Here is a 22,769-nt window from a genome sequence, read left to right on the forward strand (position 1 = left end):
TACTGCTGATAACCTTGGGGAAATAACAGAGCATAACATTAAGACATACAGTAGTATGTAGACTTCACTTATAGATAATGACGTTCTCTAAGAAAACATACAGAAAGTGAGAGCTAGGAACACGTTATAGCCTACAATAGATTGTATAGTGAATAGCCTATTACTTTCTATTCTTCTTGTAGAGAGAAAGCTCACCAAACAGTGGCCCTCCTCTTACCAACCACCCGCAGGCAGTCTGGCGCTCACACGTTGTCCGTGCTGACAGCTATTCCCTAAGGAGTGGCTTTCTGTACAGGGTTAGGCAGCTCAAACAATACTGGACCTTTTCTTTGTGGCTGTACTGTGTAGTACGGGTGCCAGTGCAGTGACGGATGGTCTGAAGTGTCTGAAAGTTGCCTAATGACATTTAAAAATACCCGAGTCTTTGAAAGAGTAACTTTCAGTCATGTATGACTGAGCTCATTTTCACACGCTGCTGTGAGTGTGAGTGTGTGTCTGAGCTTTGGGGAAGTATCCGGATTTTTTCGCCTTCCACTTCACACGGTCAGTTTATGTTTCTGTCAATAGCGTAGAGTCCGCGTGTGGAGTTGTGAAGAGCATCGCTTATAGGAGGACCTCTGACACACATCTTCAGACATCGACGGAAAACAATCGACGGAAAACCATAACCACCACGTTCAGCAGAGGCGCAGACGGGGTCCGACTGTGTAAAAGGTAACAAAAACAAAACAAATGTAAACCCGTTTTTTACTACATTCATCTGTGATATTTAATTGTTTTCCTAATTTCACCAGAACACATGTGTAGCCTACCGGTTAATAAATGCAGTGTGTAGTCAATTCATTTATTGACAAAGTAGAGGCAGGTGTTTCTGTATTTTAGGYTCTAATAGTGAACCTCAGATTTGGCCTGCTTCACATTGCGCTAAATTAGTCTACAACCCGTTACAAACCAGTTCTTACATTTGTGTTTTCTTTCATTTCTTCTTTCTTTCTGTTGTTGACAGGAATATGTTCCGTTAACTAGATAACTTTCTTTGTCAGGTTGACCAACACATAAAMAACTTGCTCTGAAGTATGTGACAGTTGATTTTGGCTTAATTTCGTCAAAATTCTATCTGTTCTTACTTTTAGTAGGCATAATTTAATGYTATTACTATTGTGAAATGCAGAATCGAAGAATGAGGTGCTGCTAGTATTTATACCAATGCTTGGGTGATGGGTGATGGTTTTGGTGCCGTTTAATGTTTGTCTGCTTGCTTGCCAGGTTGGCAAAATAATACAGTTCCTGTATCAGTATAAGCCTTTTAACCAGCAGATTACAATTGTTGCTATAAACATTGGGACAAAATGCATGCAAAAGACTGCAAAGTTCAATAACTACTGGCATTAACTAAATGCACCTTAGGAAATGGGGAAACCTAGTCAGCTGCACAACTGAATGCATTCAACCGAAATATGTCTCCCATATTAAACCCAAACCCAACCCAAACCCTCTGAACCAGAGAGGTGCGGGGGTCTGCCTTAATCATCATAGGCGCCCAGGTAGCAGTTGTTGTTGGGGGTTAACAGTTGACAGTGCATGTCAGAGCAAAAACCAAGCCATGATGTCGAAGGAATTGTCCGTAGAGCTCCGAGACAGGATTGTGTAGAGGCACAGATCTGGGGAAGGGCACCAAAAAATGTCTGCAGCATTGAAGGTCTCCAAGAACACGGTGGCCTCCATCATTCTTAAATGGAAGAAGTTTGGAACCACCAGCACTCTTCCTAGAGCTGGTCGCCCTGCCAAACGGAGCAATCGGGGGGAAAAGGACAACCATCCCTACGGTGAAGCATGTTGGTTACGGCATCATGCTGTGAGGATGTTTTTCAGCAGAATGGTATGGGAGACTAGTCAGGATGGAGGGAAAGATGAACGGAGCAAAATACTGTACAGAGAGATCCTTAATGAAAACCTACTCCAGAGCGCTCAGGGCCTCAAACTGGGGCGAAGGTTCACCTTCCAACAGGACAAGGACCCTAAGCACACAGCCAAGACAACGCATGAGTGCCTTCGGGACAAGTCTCTTAATGTCCTTGAGTGGCCCAGCCAGAGCCCGGACTTGAACCCGATCGAACATCTCTAGAGACCTGAAAATAGCTGTGCAGCGACGCTCTCCATCCAACCTGGCAGCGCTTGAYAGGATCTYCAAAGAAGAATGGGAAAAACTGSCCAAATACAGGTGTGCCAAGATTGTAGCCTCATACCCAAGAAGACTCGAGGCTGTAGTCACTGCCAAAGGTGCTTCAACAAAGTACTAAGTAAAGGGTCTGAATACTTATGTAAATGTGATATTTCAGTTTTTTGTTTTTGTCATTATGGTAGATTATGTGTAGATTGATAAYGGAAAAAAGCGATTTCATCAATTTTAGAATAAGGCTGTAACGTAACAAAAGTCAAGGGGTCTGAATACTTTCCGTATGCACTGTATCTCTAGGTTAAACTGATAGATTTTTATGGGGATTTTTTTCTTATGCTAATTAGATTCCCGCAGGGGAACGGACATCGATTAGAGCGTTGGACTAGTAACCGGAAGGTTGCAAGATCGAATCCCCGAGCTGGCAAGGTATAAATCTGTCGTTCTGCCCCTGAACAAGGCAGTTAWCCCACTGTTCCTAGGCCGTCATTGAAAATAAGAATTTGTTCTTAACTGACTTGCCTAGTTAAATAAAGGTAAAATAAAATCGACTCTAGTTTTTTTTCTTTTTTTCGCTAAGCTACCTCCCACCCCATTGGCAATGTTGATGCTTACTGGGCCATAGCTTCCTCACAGAAGGAAGRAATATTAAAGTCATATTAAATTACTGGATGAACTGTTTACCCCTAAATTAAAATGTAGTAAATGTGAATATTTTTGGTACCTTCATCTTTGTTTTGGCCCTCTTGAAACAGCTGAGTTTCCTAGCTTTGCTTTCATCTCTGATCTGAACCAACTACTCTGCCCACCTGTTCATCTAAATGGCTGAAATCAGGTCTTTGAGGGGACACTGGTCAACATAGCTAAAGCAGATGCTGGACCATCGTTTGACCCTTGAACTTTATTCACGCTCTTTGTTTAGCTTAGGGCCACAACAGAGCTTTTTTGTTTAGCTCTGATGTCACGGACCAGGTCGCATTTCTCTGCCATAGCGGGGCGTTTATTCTCTGTTTGCTCTTCTCAGGCAAAAGGTGGTGGAGTAAAGCTTGTTGCATGTCTGTCTGACTCACACTTGCTTTGACTGCTTTGCCACTCAGAGCTATACTACTCTGAAGTGATATACAGATGCTGTCCGTGACAGATCGMYWSAATCACTGTTGTTGAATACATCAWAATACTGCAGCTTAAAGAAAAAAGGGTTGCAGCTTAAAATACTGCAGCTTATTAAAGAAAAAAATGTTTGAACAAGAGTTCAAGGGATAGCGGAAGTTTCAATTGAGGCCACAATTTCACACATGCAGCATCTTTGAAAAGAAAGGGTGAAACGGGTGGGGGAAGTGTGAAAAAATATTACAGTAAGTAGTTCAAATATATTTTCTGATTTTGTGTGTGTGAATTTACCTCTGTCACATCAGAAGTATCAAAATGTAAACTTAAGTTGCTTACACAATGACAATGACTCATATTTGACACCAAGCTCATGCGTTATTTGGCTAGCTACTATACAATATGCTTTGTGGCCTTGAGCATTTATAACTGTCTGAACCGTGTCAACACACACACACACACACACACACACACACACACACACACACACACACACACACACACACACACACACACACACACACACACACACATACAAAGTTGAGAAGTGAAAAGTGACATTCTTTCACTGCATTTAGGCCCTCGGCTTGAACAATGGAGAGGGGGTGGGGGCAGAGACTGGGTGGAGGTCGGGTTCGCCCTTCTCAAACAGAAGAGAACTGAGCACCGTGTGTGCACTTGTTGATTATGTGAAGTCTGATTATGTGGTGGGGGAGACTGTGCATTTCTTATAAGTATGGTTAAGGTATAGTCCACTGTATAATCCATAAAGACCATGCTGTTGACGATTGTCTGATATTTGACGTTGTCTTCATACTTTCATAAATGTGCTGTATTGCATTTACTCATGGACAAATAACCAAGACCTCTCTTATTGTGCTCACTTTTTGCATGATAATAACACTACTGTTACACTGTTTTTGTACTTCAACTTMTTGGCAAATTATCTGATGCCCACTTTAGTTGTAGTTTGACAGATAGGGAAGGTGTGCAACACTGCTTGTTGACTTGGCTACAAGGGAGTAGGTCATGCAAAGGCGATAAAAAGCATAAAGTTTAGACCTGCCTGGTGGGTTGATGCGTAGATCTTACTGGTATGTTCAGCAGAGCTTCACATAGACTCGCAGTGGTATTCAAAGTCGGGGTCGCCAAATTATTATTATTTAGTATTTCTACATTTTTTAGGAACAAAAAAMTAAGAATACAGATTGATGTGTTGGACAATATAAAAACGTTTGAGAAAGACACTAAAAACATATATACAGTACCAGTCAAAAGTTTGGACACACCTACTCATTCCAGGGTTTTTCTTTATTTTTGCTGTATTGTATGTGGAATAATAGTGAAGACATCAAAACTATGAAATAACACATATGGAATCATCTAGTAACCAAAAAAGTGTTAAACAAATCAAAATATATTTTATATTTGAGATTCTTCAAAGTAACCACCCTTTGCCTTGATGACAGTTTGCACACTCTGTCATTCTCTCAACCAGCTTCACCTGTAATGCTTTTTCAAACAGTCTTGATTGAAGGAGTTCCTAGATATGCTGAGCACTTGTTGGCTGCTTTTCCTTCACTCTGCGGTCCAACTCCATCCCAAACCATCTCAATTGGGTTGAGGTCGGGTGAGTGAGCGAATGTCGTCTCCATCACTCTCCTTCTTGGTCATATAACTGTTTACACAGCCTGGAGGTGTGTTGGTCATTGTCCTGTTGAAAAACAAATGATAGTCCCACTAAGTGCCAACCAGATGGGACGGTGTGCCTTGTATTCTAAATAAATCACTGACAGTGTCGCCAGAAAAGCAGCCCCACACCATCACAACCTCCTCCTCCATGCTTGACGGTGGGAACCACACATGCGGAGATCATCCGTTCACCTACTTCTGCGTCTCACAAAGACAGGCGGTAGGAATCAAAAATCCAAATTTGGACTCATCAGACCAAAGGACAGATTTCCACTGGTCTAATACCCATTGCTTGTGTTTCTTGGCCCAAGCAATTCTCCTCCTTCCTATATGGTGTCCTTTAGTAGTGGTTTCTTTGCAGCAATTTTGACCATGAAAGGCCTGATTCAGGCAGTCTTTCTCTGAATTCAGTTGATGTTGAGATTGTGTCTGTTACTTGAACTTGAACTGTGAAGCATTTATTTGGGCTGCAACTTCTGAGGCTGGTAACTCCTAATGAACTTATCCTCTTGCAGCAGAGGTAACTCTGGGTCTTCCTTTCCTGTGGCGGTCCTTGTGAGAGCCAGTTTCATCATAGCGCTCTGATGGTTTTTGCGACTGTACTTGAATAAACTTTAAAAGTTGAAATGTTCCGCAATGACTGACCTTCAGTGTCTTAAAATATTGATGGACTGTCGTTTCTCTTTTCTTATTTGAGCTGTTCTTACCATAATATGGACTTGGTCTTTTACCAAATAGGGCTGTCTTCTGTATACGACTCCTACCATGTCACAAAACAACTGATTGGCTCAAAGGAAAGAAATTCCACAAATTAACTTTTAACTGGCACAKCTGTTAATTGAAATGCATTTCAGGTGACTACCTCATGAAGCTGGTTGAGCGAATGCCAAGAGTGTGCAAAYCTGTCATCAAGGCAAAGGGTCGTTACTTTGAAGAATTTCAAATATAAAATATATTTTGATTTGTTTAACACGTTTTTGGTTACTACATGATTCCATATGTGTTATTTCATAGTTTTGATGTCTTCAATATTATTCTACAATTTAGAAAATCGTTTTTTTTTTTTTTAACAACCCTGAAATGAGTAGGTGTGTCAAAACTTTGGACTGGTACTGTATATTTTGAGTAAATGTATTTATTTCTATTTTTGTTTCTTTTAATTTTGATAAGAGATGGAAATGTAAGGAATTGAAGGTTATTTGTTGATGTAAAAATGTTGATGTAACTATTTTAAGGTTGTTTCATTATATTTTGGGTGGGGTCCCGAGAAGTGCTTATGAACAAATGTTTTTGTTGTTGAAAAAGTTTGAATACCACTGAGTTAGAGCATTTTACTGCAGTCCCCCTCATGCCCCAGTGCAAGAAGACAAACTGCTACTGCTGCTAAAACTAAAACGAATGCCCATCCTTATTCCTGAAGTGTACAACGAATTCCTAACTGGAATTACACAATGCAATACTTCGAAGTACAAAACCGTGTATAGTTTATTAGTAGTATGGTCTTTTGCCAAGGGGGCCATGCTTAGAAAGGAAMAAAGAGTGGTTGAACATGGAGAAGAGTAGTATTGCAGACGTGTGTGACCTGACCCCATTGTGTTAGATTATGTGAGATAAGTTCTGAGCAAAGTACAAATATTGTGTAGGGAAGCAGGATAGGTAAAGACATGGTTAAAAAAAAAAAAATTAAACAGTCAAAGGAGAAAAGTTTGTGGAAATGGAGAAGTTTCTCAACACCTGAAACCACCGGGAAGTCACACCTTACCATAAAGGGAAGTACAGACACCACAATCCAGACATACTTTATAGAAAACGGCATTCACTGTTCTGTTTGTGACATCTGTCATATGATGCTGTTTTTACAGTAGGCCTATTGTGGGATMGATCGATATCTCACTTGTGTTGGTGCTCACACTCATTACATAATAAATACATTTTTGCATAGATGAGAATAGGCCTTCACCTATAGGAAACCTTTCTGTGTCAACATTTAGCTCAGTGCTTGTACGTGTGTATCATTTGCAGGTGACAGGTTTCTTAGGTATGTTGTACGTAAACTGTCTCCTTCGCAAACCCCACTAGATTGTGGTTCAATGGCTGTGTGCAGTTTTTGTCTGTCTTCTGTTATGGAGGAGTACAGTTTTCCCACAGAAACCAAAGCATGTCGCCAATAGCTTGCACTGCCATCATTCCTTTGTGTAATGCCATTGTAATAAKTGTTCTAAAGCCGCTGTCCACTATATTGCTGCCGAAAAGTTGACTGATGTCRAGTCATTCTGAAAGGGGACTAATGACTATTTAGTCTAAATTACGATGGCATTGCTAAAGTAGGCAAATAATTAGTAGGACACAACTTTGCCATCATTATCATGTCGTCAAATTTACTTTGCCATCTCTCTAATGTTGCCATTAGCTAGCAAAGTTTGTCAAAAATAGCTAGCATTGTTAACGTTAGCTAGCTAAAATCCCGTCCTGTCGCCTCAATCGTAGGGCCTCTTTACACTACACTACTTTGACGACACAAACTAGTCCCAGGAAATATACTTTTGTAGTGTAAAGAGATTAAAAATTAATCTCTCCAGAAATAAGTCTCTCACTGTTGCCGCCTGCTATCGACCCCCCTCCGCTCCCAGCTGTGCCCTGGACACCATTTGTGAATTGATCGCCCCCCATCTAGCTTCAGAGTTCATTCTGTCAGGTGACCTAAACTGGGATATCCTTAACCACCTGGCAGTTCTACAATCTAAGCTAGATGCCCTCAATCTCACACCAATCATCAAGGAACCACCCAGGTACAACCCTAAATCCGTAAAACATGGGCACCTCATAGACATTATCCTGACCAACTTGCCCTCCAAATACACCTCCGCTGTTTTCAATCAGGATCTCAGCGATCACTGCCTCATTGCCTGTATCCGCTATGGGTCCGCGTCAAACGACCACCCCTCAACACTGTCAAACGCTCCCTAAAACACTTCTGCGAGCAGGCCTTTCTAATCGACCTGGCCCGGTTATCCTGAAGGATATTGACCTCATCCCGTCAGTCGAGGATGCCTGTCATTCTTAAAAGTAATTTCCTCACCATCTTAGATAAGCATGCCCGTTCAAAAAATAAGAACTAAGAACAGATATAGCCCTTTGGTTCACTCCAGACCCGACTGCCCTTGACCAGCACAAAAACATCCTGTGGTGGACTGCAATAGCATCGAATAGTCCCACAACGCAACTGTTCAGGGAAGTAGGAACCAATACACGCAGCCAGTCAGGAAAACAGGCTAGCAGAAATTTGCATCCTGTAGCTCTAACTCCAAAAAGTTTTGGGACACTGTAAAGTCCATGGAGAACAAGAGCACCTCCTCCCCAGCTGCCCACTGTACTGAGGCTAGGTAACACGGTCACCATCGATAAATCCATGATAATCTAAAATTTCAATAAGCATTTCTCAATGGCTGGCCATGCCTTCCTCCTGGCTACTCTTACCCGGCCAACAGCTCCGCCCCCCCCCCGCAGCCTACTCGCCCAAGCCTCCCCAGCTTCCCTTTATCCAAATCCAGATAGCAGATGTTCTGAAAGAGCTGCAAAACCTGGAACCGTACAAATCAGCTGGGCTAGACAATCTGGACCCTCTCTTCTAAAACTATCCGCCGCCATTGTTGCAACCCCTATTACCAGCCTGTTCAACCTCTCTTTCGTATCGTCCGAGATCCCTAAAGATTGGAAAGCTGCCGCAGTCATCCCCCTATTAAAAGGGGGTGCACACCTAGACCCAAACTGTTAAGACTATATCCATCCTGCCTGCCTATCTAAAGTCTTCGAAAGCCAAGTTAATAAACAGATCACTGACCATTTCGAATCCACCGTACCTTCTCCGCTGTGCAATCCGGTTTCCGAGCCGGTCACGGGTGCACCTCAGCCACGCTCAAGATACTAAACGATATCATACTCGCCATCGACAAAGGACAATACTGTGCAGCCGTCTTCATCGACCTGGCCAAGGCTTTTGACTCTGTCAATCACCGAATTCTTATCGGCAGACTCAATAGCCTTGGTTTTCTCTAATGACTGCCTCGCCTGGTTCACCAACTACTTTGCAGAGAGTTCAGTGTGTCAAAATCGGAGGGCATGTTGTCCGGACCTCTGGCAGTCTCTATGGGGGTACCACAGGTTCAATTCTCGGGCCGACTCTTTTCTCTGTATATATCAATGATGTCGCTCTTGCTGCTGGCGATTCCCTGATCTACGCAGACGAACACCATTCTGTATACTTCTGGCCCTTCCTTGGACACTTGTGCTAACTAACCTCCAAACGAGCTTCAATGCCATACAACACTCCTTCCGTGGCCTCCAACTGCTCTTAAACGCTAGTAAAACCAAATGCATGCATTTCAACTGTTCGCTGCCCGCACCCGCCCGCCCGACTAGCATCAACCCCTGGACGGTCCGACCTAGAATATGTGGACAACTATAAATACCTAGGTGTCTGGTAGACTGTAAACTCTCCTTCCAGACTCATATTAAACATCTCCAATCCAAAATCAAATCTAGAATCGGCTTCTCTATTTCGCAACAAAGCCTCCTTCACTCACGCCGCCAAACTTACCCTAGTAAAACTGACTATCCTACCGATCCTCGACTTCAGCGATGTCATCTACAAAATAGCTTCCAATACTCTACTCAGCACACTGATGCAGTCTATCACAGTGCCATTTGTTTTGTTACCAAATCACCTTATACCACCCCACCACTGCGACCAGTATGCTCTAATCGGCTGGCCCTCGCTACATATTCGTCGCCAGACCCACTGGCTCCAGTCATCTATAGTCTATGCTAGGTAAAGCTCCGCCTTATCTCAGTTCACTGGTCACGATAACAACACCCACCCGTAGCACACATTCCAGAAGGTATATCTCGCCTTTCTTCCAGTCTTCTGCTGCCAGTGACTGGAACGAATTGCAAAAATCGCTGAGTTGGAGACTTTTATTTCCCTCACCAACTTTAAACATCAGCTATCTGAGCAGCTAACCGATCGCTGCAGCTGTACATAGTCCATCGGTATATAGCCCACCCAATCTACCTACCTCATCCCATACTGTTTTTATTTATTTACTTTTCTGCTCTTTTGCACACCAGTATCTCTACTTGCACATCATCATCTGCTCATTTATCACTCCAGTGTTAATCTGCTAAATTGTAATATTCGCTCCTATGGCCTATTTATTGCCTACCTACCTACCTACCTCATGCCTTTTGGCACACACTGTATATAGACTTTTCTACTGTGTCATTGACTTGTTTATTGTGTTATTGGCTTGTTTATTGTTTACTCCATGTGTAACTCTGTGTTGTTGTCTGTGTCACACTGCTTTGCTTTATCTTGGCCAGGTTGCAGTTGTAAATGAGAACTTGTTCTCAACTAGCCTACCTGGTTAAATAAAGGTGAAATAAAAAAGAAATAAAAATAATAAATAAAGATTCAAATCTTTCCTCCTGAGGTAATGTGGGAGACATCTACACCATATACCGCCCTCTGAGTCGTACAGCGTGAAGACCATTTCCCTGCAAGAATTACCTTAATACCAGTAGATGGGATTTTTGCTCTGTTAGCCAAATTAGAGCTAGYTCTCACTAAACATATTTTACTAATGTAGCGAAATTTACCCTTAGCTAGCTTCCATGTAGTGGTGTAGCTAACTACTGGAACTACACACTACTTTTTTAACAAAAATAAAATATGGGTGAAGTAGGCAAGAATTTCCTTTATTTTTCGGCATTAGACCTGCATAATTCTTACTTGAAACACAATTTTTGTGTTTAATAGGCTAAATTAAACATTCTGTAACATTTTACCCAAGTGATCTGTTCTTGCAATTTGTAGTCTATGACATTTCAGAWTTACATATGATKATTTTTCACAAAGTAGTTTGGGTGTAGTGAACTACTTTTCCCAAGTAACTTTAGTTAAGTAAACTACATTTTCTTCAGGGTAGCTTTAGCGTAGCTTAATTTCTTCCAGTGTGACGTCATCTCTATTCACTCTTAGGAAAGAAAGGTGCTCTCTAACCCTTTGACGAACCCTTTTTGGTTGCAGGTAGAACCGTCCTGGGTTCCAMGTAGAACCCTTCATACAGAGGGTTCTACCTGGAACCAAAAAGTGTTCTCCAATGGGTACAGCTGAAGAACCTGTTTGGAACCCTTTTTTTGTAAGAGTGTAGCTTGGTAAACTATATTTTCAGAGTAGCTTCCCCAACATTTTAAATTGTGCACATGTAGGTCACTTGTCTGCTACTACAACTCAGTTGGATTTGAAATAAAAGACTGTGGCGTGTGTCTGTGGGAAGATATGTCGATCTCCATGGCAGCAGCCACATGGGTTTTACATGTCTTCTGCAGAATAGCTAATACGATATAGATATTTTCTCAAAAAGGGAATTAGTGTGAATACAGTGAATTAGCATTTCATTCATTGGTAAGTCTGCATCTGTGAGACCTCAGAACACATACTTGTCATTGAAGACTCAGTGAATACAAGACACAGTGACTGGTGTCKGTGTGATCGTTGGAAGGAAAGAGTGTTCTCATTGATACAAACTCAATAAAGGACACTGAATGTATTTTTAGAACAAATGTTTTTATTGATAAGGAAATAGTTAATTATTWWWAAAAAAWAAATAAGAATAAGTGTATCTAAGAAGAGGAATGGTGTCTAGGAAATGTGTTGTTTAGAGAAGACAGGGTAAATAATTAGAGAATCGCCCCTGGAAGGAATGGTACAGATATGTGTTTGAAAGACTGACTGCAATCACTCTGGGACAGATCTATCCTGCTTTTCACAGAACACTAATTAAAGTTGAGCAGTATTCATGTTTTACAAATGTGTTATTCTTCTTGCCGTTCTATAGAGGTCAAAGGTGAAACCATACAGTAACAATGGAGCCCAACCAGGGGTTTGGAGGGACCCTGTGGATGATCTTTCTCTTTGCCCTCTTTGCATCAGGTAAGTGAACATTTTATTTGTAATGTCCTACAAATAAAGCAAAATARTGTATGAACTGAGAGGGATTCTGTTTCTTAAAAAGTTTAAAAGTAAAACATAAATAATTCTCAAAAACTATTGTCCAAACAGGATCAGGGGAAAATGACAGGGACTTCAAAATGTGTGGAACCTGGCGCCATGGCAACGGGCTCTTAACTCTGGCTCACGATTTGAAAAGGGGCTGTGGCACCATCACCATCTCAGCCAATGAGAGCTSCCTGTCCATCCGAGGTGAGATAACGGCCCAATGTGAGAACTCCTCTGTCATCAAGCTGGATCCGAGCCCAGAGGCAAGAGAGAGACCCTTCTGTGTGTACTGGGAGCCCCTTCTGGACCAGCTCTGGGTAGAGGTGAAAGGACAGAACCACACTCTGTGCTGGCCGTCTGGTCTACAGGGGAACTGCTGCACTGACCTGTCCCAAGGCGAAAACAAAGGGATTTCGACGTACGGGATACTCAACGCGACACAACGGGATGATATCATAAGTTACAAAACACACCCAGCCTATGAGTTTTTTGGCGAAARTATCAACTGCAGTAAGCAAGCCTTTAGGTTGTCAGTTAAATTGTCTGATGAGGAAATCAACTTTAATAATTTTTGTGTTCATCTAAGTACATTTTGGTTGTGTTATACAGTCTTGAAAATATAAATACTACACTGTTTCTGAATGGATTCTTTGCCTTTCAGAAAACGAGTTTTGTGATGAGGCGAGTCAGGGATCTGGTGATAAGGTGAACATGTAAGTTTTACCTCTTTGTTTTGAATTACACCCCCCCATGTCACATCTCAAACTCCTTTATCCTCTATGGCTATGCCTATCCTCCTGAGTTGACTAACCAGCATGACAAGATGTGGTTGTAAACATACTCGGGCAGTAGTGAAGTATGATGTCATCTATTATGAGTGAGCTGCAGAGCTTAGGACCACAAACAGAAAATTGAGCTCATTGTGATTAGTGGGTGGTGGCTGGTTTGTACACAAAACGTCCATCTATTGTACAGCAGTTTCTATATCACTATCACATGCCCAAAAGCAATGTACAGTCGTGGCCAAAAGTTTTGAGAATGACACAGATATTAATTTCCACAAAGTTTGCTGCTTCAGTGTCTTTAGATATTTTTGTCAGATGTTACTATTGAATACTGAAGTATAATTACAAGCATTTCAGTGTCAAAGGCTTTCATTGACAATTACATGAAGTTGATGCAAAGAGTCAATATTTGCAGTGTTGACCCTTCTTTTTCAAGACCTCTGCAATCCGCCCTGGCATGCTGTCAATTAACTTCWGGGCCACATCCTGACTGATGACAGCCCATTCTTGCATAATCAATGCTTGGAGTTTGTCAGAATTTGTGGGTTTTTGTTTGTCCACCCGCCTCTTGAGGATTGACCACAAGTTCTCAATGGGATTAAGGTCTGGGGAGTTTCCTGGCCATGGACCCAAAATATCGATGTTTTGTTCCCCGAGCCACTTAGTTATCACTTTTGCTTGATGGCAAGGTTCTCCATCATGCGGGAAAAGGCATTGTTCATCACCAAACTGTTCCTGGATGGTTGGGAGAGGTTGCTCTCGGAGGATGTGTTGGTACCATTCTTTATTCATGGCTGTGTTCTTAGGCAAAATTGTGAGTGAGCCCACTCCCTTGGCTGAGAAGCAACCCCACACATGAATGGTCTCAGGATGCTTTACTGTTGGCATGACACAGAACTGATGGTAGCGCTCACCTTGTCTTCTCCGGACAAGCTTTTTTCCGGATGCCCCAAACAATCGGAAAGGGGATTCATCAGAGAAAATGACTTTACCCCAGTCCTCAGCAGTCCAATCCCTGTACCTTTTGCAGAATATCAGTCTGTCCCTGATGTTTTTCCTGGAGAGAAGTGGCTTCTTTGCTGCCCTTCTTGACACCAGGCCATCCTCCAAAAGTCTTCGCCTCACTGTGCATGCAGATGCACTCACACCTGCCTGCTGCCATTCCTGAGCAAGCTCTGTACTGGTGGTGCCCCGATCCCGCAGCTGAATCAACTTTAGGAGACGGTCGTGGCGCTTGCTGGACTTTCTTGCTCGCCTTGAAGCTTTCTTCATAACAATTGAACCGCTCTCCTTGAAGTTCTTGATGATCCGATAAATGGTTGATTTAGGTGCAATCTTACTGGCAGCAATATCCTTGCCTGTGAAGCCCTTTTTGTGCAAAGCAATGATATGACGGCACGTGTTTCCTTGCAGGTAACCATGGATGACAGAGGAAGAACAACGATTCCAAGCACCACCCTCCTTTTGAAGCTTCCAGTCTGTTATTCGAACTCAATCAGCATGACAGAGTGATCGCCAGCCTTGTCCTCGTCAACACTCACACCTGTGTTAACGAGAGAATCACTGACATGATGTCAGCTGGTCCTTTTGTGGCTGGGCTGAAATGCAGTGGAAATGTTTTTGGGGGATTCAGTTCATTAGCATGGCAAAGAGGGACTTTGCAATTAATTGCAATTCATCTGATCACTCTTCACATTCTGGAGTATATGCAAACTTTTGGCCACGACTGTACACACAATAGCTGTAATGATGTGTGCTGAGAGTCAGGAAACAAGTTCAGGGAGTGAGTGTTTTAATAAATAAATGAAACACGTAACACAAACAACGCACAGACATGACCCATGAACAGAAACAATAACGCCTGGGGAAGGAACCAAAAGGAGTGACATATATAGGGAAYGTAATCAGGGGGGTGATGGAGCCCAGGTGAGTCTYATGACACGCAGGTGCACGTGACGATGGTGGCAGGTGTGCACCATTATGAGCAGCCTGGTGACCTAGAGMCCGGAGAGGGAGCACACCTGACAGTACCCCCTCCCAGACGCACGTCTCCAGCCGCAGGACGCCGACCAAAATGACGATCCCGGATATCAGGAGCGGACCGGTCACCTCTGCTAAGGCGCAGGAAACCTGTCAATCCGGCTGAGACGCAGGAGCATGGTGACCTAGAGCGCCGGAGAGAGAGCATACGTGACGGTACCCCCTCCCTGGCYCGTTCGGGTCCAGCAGCAGGACGCCAACCAAAGGGACGATTCCGGGGATCAGGAGCGGACCGGTCACCCCTGCTGATCGCGGGAACCTGTCGCCGCCTGGGGTGCGGGAACCTGACAGACCGGCTGAGGCAGGGGAGCCTGGCGATCCGGCTGAGGCATGAGAGCCTGGCGATCCGGCTGAGGCATGAGAGCCTGTAGTGGCTCCCGGACCTGACGTCATTTACACTGACACAAAAAAAAAGACTCCCTGATGCTTCCCTTAGGTGAGGCGTTATTCTGTAACAATGTGTGCTAAGAGTCGGGAAGCAAGGTCAGGGAGTGAGTGTTTTAATAAGTAAATGAAACCAACACGTATCACAAACAACGCACAGACATGACCTAGGAACAGACACAATAACGCCTGGGGAAGGAACCAAAGGGAGAGGGAAGGTAATCAGGGAGGTGATGGAGTCCAGGTGAGTCTGATGACGCGCAGGTGCATGTAACGATGGTGACAGGTGAGRGCCATAACGAGCAGCCTGGTGACCTAGAGGTGACCTGACCGATGGTCACTCTGACAGAGCTCAAGAGTTCCTCTGTGGAGATGGGAGAACCTTCCAGAAGGACAACCATCTCTGCAGCACTCCACCAATCAGGCCTTTATGGTAGAGTGGCCAGACAGAAGCCACTCCTCAGTAAAAGGCACATGACAGCACGCTTGGAGTTTGCCAAAAGGCACCTAAATACTCTGAGAAACAAGATTCTCTGGTTTGATGAAACCAAGATTGAACTCTTTGACCTGAATGCTAAGCGTCAAGTCTTGAGGAAACCTGGCAGCATCCCTACAGTGAAMTGTGGTGGTGSCATCATGCTGTGGGGATGTTTTTCAGCGGCAAGGACTGGGAGACTTGTCAGGATCGAGGCAAAGATGAACYGAGCAAAGTACAGAGAGATCCRTGATGAAAACCTGCTCCAGAGAGCTCAGGACCCCAGACTGGGGTGAAGGTTAACCTTCCAACAGGACAAGGACCCTAAGCACACAGCCAAGACAACGCATGAGTGGCTTCGGGACAAGTCTCTGAATGTCCTTGAGTGGCCCAGCCAGAGCCCGGACTTGAACCCGATCAAACATCTCTGGAGAGACCTGAAAAAAGCTGTGCAGCAACACTCCCCATTCAACCTGACAGAGTTTGAGAGGATCTGCAGAGAAGACCGGCTYCGTGGTTAGAGCGTTGGACTAGTAACCGAAAGGTTGCAAGTTCGAATCCCTGAGCTGACAAGGTACAAATCTGTCGTTCTGCCCTTGAACAAGGCAGTTAACCCACTGGTCCTAGGCCGTCAATGAAAGTAAGAATTTGTTCTTAATATGTTCTGACTTGCCTAGTTAAATAAAGGTAAAAGAATGGGAGAAACTCTGCAAATACACGTGTGCCAAGCTTGTAGCATCATACCCAAGAAGACTCAAGGCTGTAGTCTCTGCCAAAAGGTGCTTCAACAAAGTACTGAATAAAGGGTCTGAATACTTATGTAAATGTGATATTTCAGGGTTTTCTTTATTATAAATGAGCTACAATTTCTAAGCCTGTTTTTGCTTAGTCATTGTGGGGTGTTCTGGGTAGATTCATGAGGGCGGGGAAAAACTATTTAATCCATTTTAGAATAAGGCTGTAACGTAACATAATGTGGAAAAAGTCAAGGGGTCTGAATACTTTCCAAAGGCACTGTATGTAATGCATAGAAATGACCTGTATGAGATAGAGTGGGTTGTAAATACTGTCTGTATTGGTCTGTAGGATAGAGGAGACAGTGATGAGGTCCAAGGTGCTGGGGAACGTGGTGCTGCCCTGTGCCCTGAGCTCTGTGGTGGAGATGGAGGAAGACTTTCAGGGCTACAACATCACTCTGCCTGTAAGACCATAAACGCACACACAGACACACAAACACGTAATGTTATATGATTATTATAACTAACTTGTGTGTTGGTGTTGTGCAGGCGCCTCAAGGAGTTCCTCCTCAAATGATTCCATCAGTTCACCTGCCTTCTTGTCTGAAACCTCCAGAAAAGAAAAAGGTCAAGGTTGTCTGCACCTACTTCAAAAACAGTATCTTATTCCAGGTAAGAGCCAATTGGGTTTTTCACTTGGCTGCTAACCTAYTCTATGTAAACTGTACATTACAGTTTACACTAAAACACCAAACCATTGGTAATGCTTCCTTATAGCAGGACCGGTTTTCCGGACATAATTTAAGCTAAGAATTAGACAATGAAGATTCTCCATTGAACATGCTTCTTAGTCCAAGACGAAGTTGAATCTGTGTCCGGGGAAACCGATCCGTATAGTATGAAGTGAGGTTGTGATTCTGGTTGTTGTGTTCACAGGGGTGTTCTAAGGCAGACCAGAATGACATCAGGATTCTAGAAGATGTGGTGGGAATCACTGTGGAGAATGAGATCATCACCAACCTTCCAGAGCCAATCAGGATTGGTTTCCATCATTCTGCAATACCAGTAAGTGTGTGCGTGCTTGCCTGAATGCATCTGTGTGTCTTAGTTGACTTGAAGCACGCCATTTCCTTCCCTTGATGTATTTTACTGTCTCAAACCCTCCGAGCACAAACCACTTCAAAAGCCCTTTCAGAAACAAAAGGAAACAATGTGAAAGATTTGTAGAAAAAGATGTCTGCTTCATCTCAGAAATAGTCACTCTAACAATTGTACTGTAGCAAGTAGCTTTTTATTCAATACTGTACATCACAGGGGTGTTGCCCCTGAGTACAGTAGATTTGTATCCTTAAACAGTTGTACAGTTAGAGTAAAGTTAACTTTCTGTTGTMTGGTTGTAGTGTTTAGTGTTTCTGTACTTTATCTCAGCATGGTCTTATTGTTATCACTTTTAGATATTTTTGATTGATTCTGGTGTATCAATTAAATTGAAAATGTTGTGTTCACATAATTGCACACTTGATCCTTTCTGGTCTGACTCAGTGTGTTGGTCAACAGTAGCACTTGTAAAATATGATTGAAGCTAATCTTGCATGCCAGACAGATATACATTATTTGGTATGTGTTGTTGTTCAGTATCCAGGTCGCCATCTAGTGGTGAATTYAATATGTTWGTCCCTACTTGCCTCTTATCTCCCTTTTGTAACTTATCTTTTTCAGACAAGTCACTCAAGAACATGTGTTTCTTGGGACACAAAGAAAGGTTTGTAAAGAAGCCTGTTTAAACTTGGTTGCAATAATAGCGTACTTATTTATATTATTATTTGTATTGAATATAGAGGATGTTTATTCATGATTATAAACCGGGTCTTTTGAGCCCTGGATGCTGATTGGCTGAAAGCCGTGGTATATCAGATAATATACCACAGGTYTGACGCAAAATTACATGTTTACTGTTCTAATTATGTTGGTAACCAGTTTATAATAGCAATAAGGCACCTCAGGGGTTTGTGGTATATGGCCAATATAACACGGCTAAGGACTGTATCTAGGCACTTCTCYTTGCGTCGTGTGTAAGAACAGCCCTTACATGTGGTATATTGGCCATATACCACACCACCTTGGGCCTTAACGCTTAATTATGCAGTGTTAGCATTTCCAGGTCTTGCTACGGCTATTGGTATTGGTTTAATTGTTGCAGATCCAGCAGAGGTCACATGGAAAAAGGAAGGTTGTGAGACCATACAGAAAGGTGTGGAAGACACAGAGTGCCACTGTAATCATCTCACATACTTTGCCATCCTAGTGGTGAGCTATAACCTCTATCTAGAATATTTACATGGGCAATCATTTGAATAAATAAATAAGAACTCATCTCAAGTAGATTGGTAATAGTAGGCCTAAKCTTGGTTTTGTCRTCTATTCACCTCAGCAATTGGAACCAGGACCAGTCCGCCATCTGGTGGCRCTAACTGTCATTACATCAATGGGCTGTGCTGCCTCTACGTTGAGCTGTGTTGTCCTCATCTACTTCCTTAACACACAGAGGTACTTCTCCTCACATGCAATGATCTGTCTCCCTGCAGCCTGTCCTATGCATAATATCTACTACCAGGCCTCAACATGTGACAATACTTCCTAATCATGTTGTGCAAATATCTGAGATCATGGGAAATCCTAAATGCTTGAAAAATATGAGTGATATTCGTTTCATAGCAGTTACCCACTCTCTCTCCCTCCCTCCATCCCCCCTCCCCTTCCTCCCTCCCTCCCTCCATCTCTCTCACTAACTTTCTCTCCTCTTCTTGCACTGTGGCAGGAGAGCGAAGGACCAGTCCAATGCGGTCCATCGGGGTCTGGCCATGGCACTGTTCCTTCTTAGCCTCCTCTTCTTCCTGACAGGAACTGTGGCCAACGTGGGAGGTAACAAGGCATGCTGGGTTTTTGGAGCGGCTCTCCACTATGCTCTGCTCAGTTCCTTCTCCTGGATGTTTATTGAAGTGTTTCACACTTTTTGGTTGGTCTACATGGTGTTCAGCCCCTCCCCCAATCCTTATGTTTGGCACCTGGTTGGCTTTGGTGAGTGGAAACATACACAAAMAATTGGTTTATATTCCACTGCCAATTGGTAGATGAATACAATGGACTTGAATACACCTTTAAACCATTGACTGTTACCATCATTTTSATCCTCTGTCCAGGTCTCCCAGCTGTTCCGGTCATTGTACTGCTTGCCATTGGAAAAGTCTATGGTGTGATAGAGGTTGTGTCCAGTGAAGATGTCAACAACCCCTACTTGATGTGAGTGCACTTTGGATCTACTGTACCTGTAAGATGAACAGTAGTTKAAGTTTTGACATTTGACTGAGGTGATGAGTAAGTTAGCCCAGTGATTCATGCTTTTTCACRATGGTCTTCTAGGTGCTGGATGGATGTGTCTCCACGCTCTGTAGGCCTACTAGCCCATTACTTCATCAACCTGACCTTCCTGGCTGTAGTGGTCCTCTCTGGTCTGATCATGCTCTTCCTGGTCCTGAGAAATATCCAGAACCGAGACGAGTGGCGGAAGAACAAGGTGGCGTTCCTCAGTATCTGGGGTCTCAGCTGCCTGTTCGGGACCACGTGGGGCCTGGGATTCTTGGACTTTGGACAGCTCTCTGAGTTCATCCTCTTCCTTTTCTGCATCCTCAACTCCCTACAGGGTAGGTCCACCTCTGTTGAGTCTATCAAAAGGTTAATATGGTCACATGACTAGAGGAGGRTGTCAGAGCCAACCGTCTATTGTGTTGCTTTGAAACAATGCCCTGTAAAAGTGTTCTGGTTCAACCGCATATCAGGGAATAAACCTCCCTGCAACCGATTTCCGGTTGTATTCACTAGCTATTAGCTACATGCTTAGATTAGAAGCTAGTGTATAGCTCTGTCTGCTAGAAGTTCACAAAAAAAGCTGCTCTTTATTGCTGGTGTGACCTTTTTAAAATACCTACACCACCAGTCAAAGGTTTTATAACACCCACTCATTCAAAGGTTTTTCTTTATTTTGACTATTTTCTACATTGTAGAATAATAGTGAAGACATCAAAACTATGAAGTAACACATATGGAATCATGTAGTAACCAAAAGAAATGTTAAACAAATCAAAATATATTTTATATTAGATTCTTCAAARAGCCACCCTTTGCCTTGACAGCTTTGTACACTCTTCGCATTCTCTCAACCAACTTCACCTAGAATGCTTTTCCAACAGTCTTGAAGGAGTTCCCACATGTGCTGAGCACTTGTCGGCTGCTTTTCCTTCACTTTGCAGTCCAACTCATCCCAAACCATCTCAATTTGGTTGAGGTCGGGATTGTGGAGYCCAGGTCATCTGATGCCGCACGCCATCACTCTCCTTCTTGGTCAAATAGCCTTTACACAGCCTGGAGGTGTGTTGGGTCATTGTCCTATTGAAAAACAAATGATAGTCCCACTAAGCCAAAACCAGTAGGGATGGCGTATCGCTGCAGAATGCTGTGGTAGCCATGCTGGTTAAGTATGCTTTTAATTCTAAATAAATCACAGACAGTGTCACCAACAAAGCACCCTCACACCATAACACCTCCTCCTCCATGCTTTACGGTGGGAAATACACATGCGGAGATCATCCGTTCACCCACACCGCGTCTCACAAAGACATGGCGGTTGGAACCAAAAATCTCCAATTTGGACTCCGACCCAAAGGACAAATTCCCACTGGTCTAATGTCCATTGCTCGTGTTTCTTGGCCCAAGCAAGTCTCCTCTTCTTATTGGTMTCCTTTAGTAGTGGTTTCTTTGCAGCAATTTGAGCATGAAGGCCTGATTCAGGCAGTCTCCTCTGAACAGCTGATGTTGAGATGTGTCTGTTACTTGAACTTTGTGAAGCATTTATTTGGGCTGCAATTTCTGAGGCTAGTAACTCTAATGAACTTATCCTCTGCAGCAGAGGTAACTCTGGGTCTTCCATTCCTCATGAGTGCCAGTTTCATCATATCGCTTGATGGTTTATGCGACTGCACTTCAAAGTTCTGCACTTCAGACATTCAAAGTTCTTGAAATGTTCCTTATTGACTGACCTTCATGTCTTAAAGTAATGATGGACTGTCGTTTCTCTTTGCTTATTTGAGCTGTTCTTGCCATAATATGGACTTGGTCTTTTACCAAATAGGGCTATCATCTGTACACCCCCCCTACTGGGTCACAACACAATTGATTGGCTCAAACYCATTAACAAGGAAAGAAATTACACAAATTAACTTTTAAGAAGGCACACCTGTTAATTGAAATGCATTCCAGGTGACTACCTCATGAAGCTGGTTGAGAGAATGCCAAGAGTGTGCAAAGCTGTCATCAAGGCAAAGGGTGGCTATTTGAAGAATCTCAAATATATTTGGATTTGTTGAACATGTTTTTGGTTACTATATGATTCCATATGTGTTATTTCATAGTTTTGATGTCTTCACTATTATACAATGTAAAAAATAAAAAAATAAAAAAAATAAAAAAAACTTGAATGAGAATACTTTTGACCGGTAGTGTATATGGATTTCTTCCCATGTCATTTGTTTCACTACTGTTGATAATAAGTGACATTCATTAAGCATTTAGCTGTTACAGATAGCTTAGAATGATGTTGATTATAGGCTGTTTTGAATTCAGAATCTGGAATCTAATTCTGGAGCATAGATTCTAGCTTCTGTAATGTATTATTGGTCCATCACAGAACTAATCTGAAACATTGTGTGGTCTGTCCCATAGGTTTCTTCCTGATGCTCCGATTCTACATTCTTGATCGGATTCGGAAACAATCGAGGTCTAGTTTGGATGGTAGCACAGCATCTTCCACCAGGCAACACATGCTGCAGGAGAAGAGCTGAGCTGGGGTACATGGGATACCATTTTTTTTGTAGGCTAAAGGAGGAGCAATGTACCTCTGTCACTCAGAACATTCCAACTCTGGGGTTGAGATTCAGAATATTGCACTATACAAGCCATTTCCATACACATATCTGAGTGACTGTAAAAAAAATACTGTCAAAATGAAAGCTTAAAGCTATAATTCACATAAGGTGAAACAGCGCCACTGGTCACTCCAGGCACATTTGTTATTCTTTTATTATGGGGCAGAGATGCATCCTGGTAAAAAAAATATCATAGTACTCTGCTCATCTATCGCATGTGCAATGAAAAAAATGTGTGTTCGTTATTTGAAGTAACGTCTTTGTTGTAATATTGCAAACGGATGTGGCAGTTTCACCCCTACAGATTTCAGCTTTAAGCCCAGGGCGAACCTTGATAA

At 42.9% G+C, this 22,769-nt stretch overlaps 1 protein-coding gene across 1 annotated transcript; it reads left to right on the top strand.

The window, feature by feature from the left end:
- The first annotated feature begins 275 nt into the window (after window positions 1-275).
- On the top strand, window positions 276-22,760 carry LOC111969276 (adhesion G-protein coupled receptor G5). The gene is made up of 14 exons (XM_023995305.2): window positions 276-714; window positions 11,872-11,966; window positions 12,096-12,542; window positions 12,694-12,745; window positions 16,803-16,917; window positions 17,003-17,125; window positions 17,390-17,518; window positions 18,173-18,215; window positions 18,654-18,760; window positions 18,885-19,000; window positions 19,272-19,531; window positions 19,654-19,753; window positions 19,874-20,154; window positions 22,229-22,760. Exons 2-14 carry the CDS (start codon window positions 11,900-11,902, stop codon window positions 22,345-22,347), a joined length of 1,959 nt encoding a protein of 652 aa, XP_023851073.1. The 5' UTR covers window positions 276-714; window positions 11,872-11,899; the 3' UTR covers window positions 22,348-22,760.
- The last annotated feature ends 9 nt before the right edge of the window (window positions 22,761-22,769 follow it).

Source organism: Salvelinus sp. IW2-2015, linkage group LG10, assembly GCF_002910315.2.
Source record: "Salvelinus sp. IW2-2015 linkage group LG10, ASM291031v2, whole genome shotgun sequence".
NCBI lineage: Eukaryota > Metazoa > Chordata > Actinopteri > Salmoniformes > Salmonidae > Salvelinus > Salvelinus sp. IW2-2015.